The 7271-nt window shown below is 70.4% G+C and overlaps 1 protein-coding gene across 1 annotated transcript in view; it reads right to left on the reverse strand.

Moving 5' to 3' along the window:
* Positions 1-6508: 6508 nt before the first annotated feature.
* EMIHUDRAFT_235194 (hypothetical protein) overlaps positions 6509-7271 on the reverse strand; it is a gene marked incomplete at both ends in the record, with an annotated part of 5113 nt that continues 4350 nt past the window's right edge. Inside the window, one exon of the mRNA XM_005780479.1 lies at positions 6509-6642. Within this exon, the coding sequence (XP_005780536.1) occupies positions 6509-6642 (134 nt within the window). The remainder of the gene's footprint in view (positions 6643-7271) is intronic.

Here is a 7271-nt window from a genome sequence, read left to right on the forward strand (position 1 = left end):
GTGGGGGAGGTGTGGGGGAGGTGTGGGGGAGGTGTGGGGGAGGTGTGGGGGAGGTGTGGGGGAGGTGTGGGGGAGGTGTGGGGGAGAGATGTGTGGGGGAGGTGTGGGAGCGATGTGTGGGGGAGGTGTGGGGTGCGAGATCCCGTGCTCTGCGACTAGGGCCGCGCGCCAGTCGGCGGAGCAGCGGTCGACGCGTCGGAGGCGAGCGTTGAGTGCGGCGACGAGGAGCTCAAACTCGTCGTCGAGCGCCGCGCGCAGCGCCTCGAACTCCAGAAAGTCCGCCAGCGAAAGCGACCACGGGCAGGCCGCCGTGCCGGAGCCGCTCACGTACACGCTGTACTTGACCGGCCCGCCGCGCTCCCGCCCCCCGCCAGGCAGCACGCCGCCCGACGGGAGCCCGCAGCCCGCGAGCCTCATGCTCGCAACCGGCGGCGGCGGCGGCGGCGGCGGCGGTGGCGGCGGCGGCGGCCGCGCGCCCGCGGCAGCAGAGCAAGCAGGCTGCGAGGGGGCTGGGAGGCCGTGGCGCGACGGGCGGGGAGGCTCTACCCGAGGCGGGGCGGCCGGCGCGTCGGCCCGCCTCGAGCGCGGCGTGCCTCCGCCGTCCTCGGCATCGGATCCGGATGCGTCTCGCCAGAGGTGCATTTTGCCCGCCGACACGCCACGCCCGCTGCCGGCCCGACGCAGCTTTTCTCGAACCACCGTACCCGCTGCCGCCGCCGCCGCCGCCGCCGCCGCTGCCGCCGCTGCCGCCGCTGTCGCCGCCGCCGCCGCTGCCGCCGCTCGCGTCGCCATCGTCGCTGCCTCCGCCGCCGCCTCCGCCACTACCTCCGCCGCCGCCGCCTCCTCTACCGACCCCTCCTCTACTGCCGCCTCCGCCTCCTCCTCCGCCTCCTCCTCCGCCTCCGCCTCCTCCTCCTCCTCCTCCTCCGCCGCCGTCGGTCGAGCGACCGGGTGTCGTGTCGACGCGCGGCGGCGGGGCGCGGAGAGCGCGCGGCGAAGGGAGCGGCGACGGGAGGAGCCGCAGCCCCGACGAGGTGGAGCGAGGCCTTGAGAGGGCCAGCCGGCGCGCCGAGCCGCGCGGCGGGTGCGCGAGCGGCGCGGCGACGCTCTCGAAGATGTCGACCCAGCCGAGCACATGGTACGCGTCGCTCTGCAGCTCGATCCGGTGCCTGGCCACAGCGGGAGGTGTGAAGAGACGCTGTTCACAGCTCGCGTCGCTCTGCAGCTCGATCCGGTGCCTGGCCACAGCGGGAGGTGTGAAGAGACGCTGCTCACAGCTCGCGTCGCTCTGCAGCTCGATCCGGTGCCTGGTCACAGCGGGAGGTGTGAAGAGACGCTGTTCACAGCTCGCGTCGCTCTGCAGCTCGATCCGGTGCCTGGTCACAGCGGGAGGTGTGAAGAGACGCTGTTCACAGCTCGCGTCGCTCTGCAGCTCGATCCGGTGCCTAGCCACGGCGGGAGGTGTGAAGAGACGCTGTTCACAGCTCGCGTCGCTCTGCAGCTCGATCCGGTGCCTGGCCACAGCGGGAGGTGTGAAGAGGCGCTGTTCACAGCTCGCGTCGCTCTGCAGCTCGATCCGGTGCCTGGCCAGAGCGGGAGGTGTGAAGAGGCGCTGTTCACAGCTCGCGTCGCTCTGCAGCTCGATCCGGTGCCTGGCCACAGCGGGAGGTGTGAAGAGACGCTGCTCACAGCTCGCGTCGCTCTGCAGCTCGATCCGGTGCCTGGCCACAGCGGGAGGTGTGAAGAGACGCTGCTCACAGCTCGCGTCGCTCTGCAGCTCGATCCGGTGCCTGGCCACAGCGGGAGGTGTGAAGAGACGCTGTTCACAGCTCGCGTCGCTCTGCAGCTCGATCCGGTGCCTAGCCAGAGCGGGAAGTGTGAAGAGACGCTGTTCACAGCTCGCGTCGCCGTGCAGCTCGATCCGGTGCCTAGCCACAGCGGGAGGTGTGAAGAGACGCTGTTCACAGCTCGCGTCGCTCTGCAGCTCGATCCGGTGCCTAGCCACAGCGGGAGGTGTGAAGAGACGCTGTTCACAGCTCGCGTCGCTCTGCAGCTCGATCCGGTGCCTAGCCACAGCGGGAGGTGTGAAGAGACGCTGTTCACAGCTCGCGTCGCTCTGCAGCTCGATCCGGTGCCTAGCCACAGCGGGAGGTGTGAAGAGGCGCTGTTCACAGCTCGCGTCGCTCTGCAGCTCGATCCGGTGCCTAGCCACAGCGGGAAGTGTGAAGAGACGCTGTTCACAGCTCGCGTCGCTCTGCAGCTCGATCCGGTGCCTGGTCACAGCGGGAGGTGTGAAGAGACGCTGCTCACAGCTCGCGTCGCTCTGCAGCTCGATCCGGTGCCTGGCCACAGCGGGAGGTGTGAAGAGACGCTGCTCACAGCTCGCGTCGCAGTGCAGCTCGATCCGGTGCCTAGCCACAGCGGGAGGTGTGAAGAGACGCTGTTCACAGCTCGCGTCGCTCTGCAGCTCGATCCGGTGCCTGGCCACAGCGGGAGGTGTGAAGAGACGCTGTTCACAGCTCGCGTCGCTCTGCAGCTCGATCCGGTGCCTGGTCACAGCGGGAGGTGTGAAGAGACGCTGTTCACAGCTCGCGTCGCTCTGCAGCTCGATCCGGTGCCTAGCCACAGCGGGAGGTGTGAAGAGACGCTGTTCACAGCTCGCGTCGCTCTGCAGCTCGATCCGGTGCCTAGCCACAGCGGGAGGTGTGAAGAGACGCTGTTCACAGCTCGCGTCGCTCTGCAGCTCGATCCGGTGCCTAGCCACAGCGGGAGGTGTGAAGAGACGCTGTTCACAGCTCGCGTCGCTCTGCAGCTCGATCCGGTGCCTAGTCAGAGCGGGAGGTGTGAAGAGACGCTGTTCACAGCTCGCGTCGCTCTGCAGCTCGATCCGGTGCCTAGCCACAGCGGGAGGTGTGAAGAGACGCTGTTCACAGCTCGCGTCGCAGTGCAGCTCGATCCGGTGCCTGGTCACAGCGGGAGGTGTGAAGAGACGCTGTTCACAGCTCGCGTCGCTCTGCAGCTCGATCCGGTGCCTGGTCACAGCGGGAGGTGTGAAGAGACGCTGTTCACAGCTCGCGTCGCTGTGCAGCTCGATCCGGTGCCTGGTCACAGCGGGAGGTGTGAAGAGACGCTGTTCACAGCTCGCGTCGCCGTGCAGCTCGATCCGGTGCCCCTCCCAGACTCGCGTCGACAGCGAGCGCCAGAAGGCGTCGGCGCCCTCGCGCCCGTGCAGCGCCGCGATGAGCTCCTGCAGCCTCCGCGCGCGAGATTACCCGAGATCTCCGAGATCCCCCGAGATTGTGATGAGATGCGATGAGCTCCTGCAGCCGCCGCGCGCGGACCGCCCTCCTCGAAAGGTAGAACTGGCGGGGGCAGATCGGTGGCAGTAGGGGGGCGCTGGGCGAGCTGGGGTGGGGGGAGGGAGGGGGCATCGCTTGCAGGCAGCAGAGGGGCAGCTGAGGGCGGCGGGGCAAGCAGAAAAGGGACAGCTGAGGGCGGCGGGGCAGGCGGCACTAGCCACGCGCTACCTGGCGCGCGAGCGGCGGCAGCACGCACAGAGTCGTACCGACGAGCGTCTCCCACACCTATTCACAGCTAAGGGTGTGAAGAGACGCCGTTCACAGAGTCGCACCGACGAGCACCTCCCACACCGCGTAGCGAGACCGCTCCCGGAAGGACTCGCATAGCGCAAAGTAGGCCGAGCCCGAGACGAGCGACTTAAGCTCGGCAGGGAGCAGCGGCATCGCCCACGGAGCGTCGGGAGCCTGTTCACAGACCGAGGTGTGAAGGGACGCTGTTCACAGCTCCCATCGCATCGCACCACGGCGCGTCGGGCGCCTGTTCACGGCGGGAGGTGTGAAGAGACGCTGCTCACAGCTCGCATCGCATCGCACCACGGGGCGTCGGGCGCCTGTTCACGGCGGGAGGTGTGAAGAGACGCTGCTCACAGCTCGCATCGCATCGCACCACGGCGCGTCGGGCGCCTGTTCACAGACCGAGGTGTGAAGAGACGCTGTTCACAGCTCCCATCGCATCGCACCACGGGGCGTCGGGCGCCTGTTCACGGCGGGAGGTGTGAAGGGACGCTGCTCACAGCTCCCATCGCATCGCACCACGGCGCGTCGGGCGCCTGTTCACGGCGGGAGGTGTGAAGAGACGCTGCTCACAGCTCCCATCGCATCGCACCACGGAGCGTCGGGCGCCTGTTCACGGCGGGAGGTGTGAAGAGACCCTGCTCACAGCTCCCATCGCATCGCACCACGGGGCGTCGGGCGCCTGTTCACAGACCGAGGTGTGAAGAGACGCTGCTCACAGCTCGCATCGCATCGCACCACGGGGCGTCGGGCGCCTGTTCACAGACCGAGGTGTGAAGAGACGCTGCTCACAGCTCGCATCGCATCGCACCACGGCGCGTCGGGCGCGTTGGCGCCGCCGAGGTAGAGCCGGTGCACGTGCTGGCGCGCGCGGTACTTGTGCGCCTCCCAGGTGAGCTCCGAGGACAGGGTGGTGCCACCTAGCCGCTGCCGCCGCCACACGGGCTCCTCGCCCGAGGGAGCACCGCCTCCACCCCCGCCGCCGCCGCCCCCGCCGCCGCCACCCCCGCCGCCGCCACCCGCGCCGCCGCTTCCGCCGCTTCCGTCGCCGTCGCCGCCGCCGCCGGCCGCAGCGATGAGCGGCGCCTGCCGAGCGCTGCTGGCGGCGGAGTGCGGCGCGTGCGGCTGCGTCTGGCGGAGGGTGCGCGCGCGCAGGACGGGCGGGAGGAGGAGGAGGGCGGCGAGGAGGGCGAGGCCGGCGAGGGGCGGGAGGAGGATGACGGCGTGGCCGGCGGCGGGAGGGACGTTGAGGAGCAGTCCGAGGTTTGTGAACCAGACCTCGAAGAAGAGGCCGCACTGGTCGCGGCCCGCCGTCAGGATGAAGGGCGGGTCGCACCTAAAAAAGAAATATCTGCTAAAAAAGAAATAGCTGCCGCCAGGATGAAGGACGGGTCGCACCTATTCACAGCTAAGGGTGTGAAGAGACGCCGTTCACAGAGCCGCCAGGATGAAGGGCGGGTCGCACCTAAAAAGAAATAGCTGCTAAAAAAGAAATAGCTTCCAGGATGAAGGGCGGGTCGCACCGCCAGCGGCAGCTGTTGATGGCGACGAAGGAGGCGCGGAGCGGCGGCAGGGCGCAGCGGTCGCACGCGTCGCCCCGCGCCGACGCGGTCTCACCGAGCGGGCATGGGAGACACGCCAGCCCTCCCTCCCCCGGACTCGGGTACGAGGTGTCGTTGCTCGCAACCAGCCCGGCGCCGCACGGAGAGCATGCGCTCTGGCCGGGCGCGGGCGCGACCGTCCCTGGCGCACACGCCTCGCAGGGGCCGTTGTCGGCGTGGCGCTTGGCAGTCCCCGCCCCACAGAGGTCGCACAGAAGTCCGCCGTGCCCCGGCTCACACGCCGCGCCGCGCACAGTGCCGATGCCTCCGGCGCCGCCGCCCGCGCGCCCGTCGCCGGTGCCGCCGGCAGGGTGGGAGAAGAGCCGGCCAACCCTCGGGTCGGGGGTCCCCTTCCACCGCCCGCTTGCCGGAGACAGCCACAGCCGGCCGCCTCCGCCGCCTCCGCCGCCCGGCGACCCGCCGACGCCGCCGTCCGCGGTGACGGTGGCGCCGCCCATGGTCGAGACGACCGACACGGTGCCGGCGCGGACTGCGATCGTGCCTCCCGACCCTCCTCCGCCGCCTCCGCCGCCCCCGCCGGCGGCGGCGCCCCGGTCCCCGTTGGCAGAGATCCTCCCAGAGTAGAGCGTGAGCTGCTCCTCGGCGAACACGTGGATCACACCGCCGCCCGCGCCGCCGCCCTCGCCGCCGCCGCCCGAGCCGAGCGTGCCGGGTTGCGTGCCGTTGGGGGAGTCGCCATACGCCTCCCCGCCCGCCGCCGCCGTCGCGTTCCCCACCGCGCCTCCGCGCCCGCCCGGCCCGCCGTGCCCGCCCCCCGAGCCGGCGGCGGTGGCGCCCGAGCCCGCAGGGCTCCCGACGCCGCCTGCGCCGCGCCCGACCCCGGCGCGGTGGCCCAAGTAGTCTGCGATCAGGGCGCCGCCCAGCGAGAGGCTGCGAGTGCAGACAAGCATCGCCGACGCGGCGACGACGCCGCCGCCCGCCACATCGAGCCGATCGTCCGCCACTATCGAGACCGGGTAGCCGCTCGCACCGGCCGACTCGCCGTCGCCCTCGCCACCCCCCGCCCACCCCTCCTCCCGCCCCTCCTCCGCCCCCTCCTCCCGCCCCTCCTCCGCCCCCTCCTCCGCCCCCTCCTCCGCCCCCTCCGCCCGCCCCTCCCCGCCCGCCGCGAGTCGAGACGCCGCAGCCCGGTGTGCCGGGAGCTGCAGCTCTGGCGGCGCGAACGCACGCCGCCGCGCGCGCCGCAGCGGCGGGCAGCGCGGCGTGAAGTCGGTGGCGTTGTCGGCCGGGTCTGGGAAGGACGACGCCGCCATCGTCGCCTTTTCACAGCCGGCAGGTGTGAACAGACGCCGTTCACACTCGCGCGTCACGAGAGGCCGCCGCCCGCTGTCTCGGCGCCTGCAGCTTGCCAGCGAGTGTCAGCCTCGCTGCGCGGACGGCGATGGTGTCGGACGAGATGGTGCCCATGACTCCAATGTCGAGGGCTCCTATTCACAGCTAAGGGTGTGAAGAGACGCCGTTCACAGATGGTGCCCATGACTCCGATGTCGAGGGCTCCTATTCACAGCTAAGGGTGTGAAGAGACGCCGTTCACAGATGGTGCCCATGACTCCGATGTCGAGGGCTCCGCCGACAGAGAGGGCGAGGGCGCCCTTGCCCGACACGGAGCCTCGCAGGGTGGCGCCACCGGAGACGGTGGCGGCGCCGATCGCCTCAGGGGGGGTACGGTCAGGGAAACTTCTCCACACACACACGAGGCGGTGGGGGGGCAAGGGCCAGGCTAGCCCCTCGCGGCTCCACGTCTAAGAGACAGGAGCCGCACCGGCATTCAACGTGCAAGGCCCGGTGCGCGTGGGTGAGGTGTGTGTGTGAGGTGTAGGTGTGTGTGTGTGTGTGTGTGTGTGTGAGTGTGTGTGTGTGTGTGCGTGTGCGTGTGCGTGTGCGTGTGTATGTGTGCGTGAGTGAGTGGGGCCGATCGCCTCGATGCGGGACGTTGTGTCGAGGGAGAGGGAGGTGACGTTGAGCGTGTAGGTGCAGTCGCCCCGCGAGTCTTCGCAGCTGACCGACGCGCCCGACGACACGTCCAGCCCCGCCGCATGCACCTGGGGAGGTGTGG

This window comes from Emiliania huxleyi (assembly GCF_000372725.1).
Source record: "Emiliania huxleyi CCMP1516 chromosome Unknown EMIHUscaffold_214, whole genome shotgun sequence".
In the NCBI taxonomy this organism is placed as follows: Eukaryota; Haptophyta; order Isochrysidales; family Noelaerhabdaceae; genus Emiliania; species Emiliania huxleyi.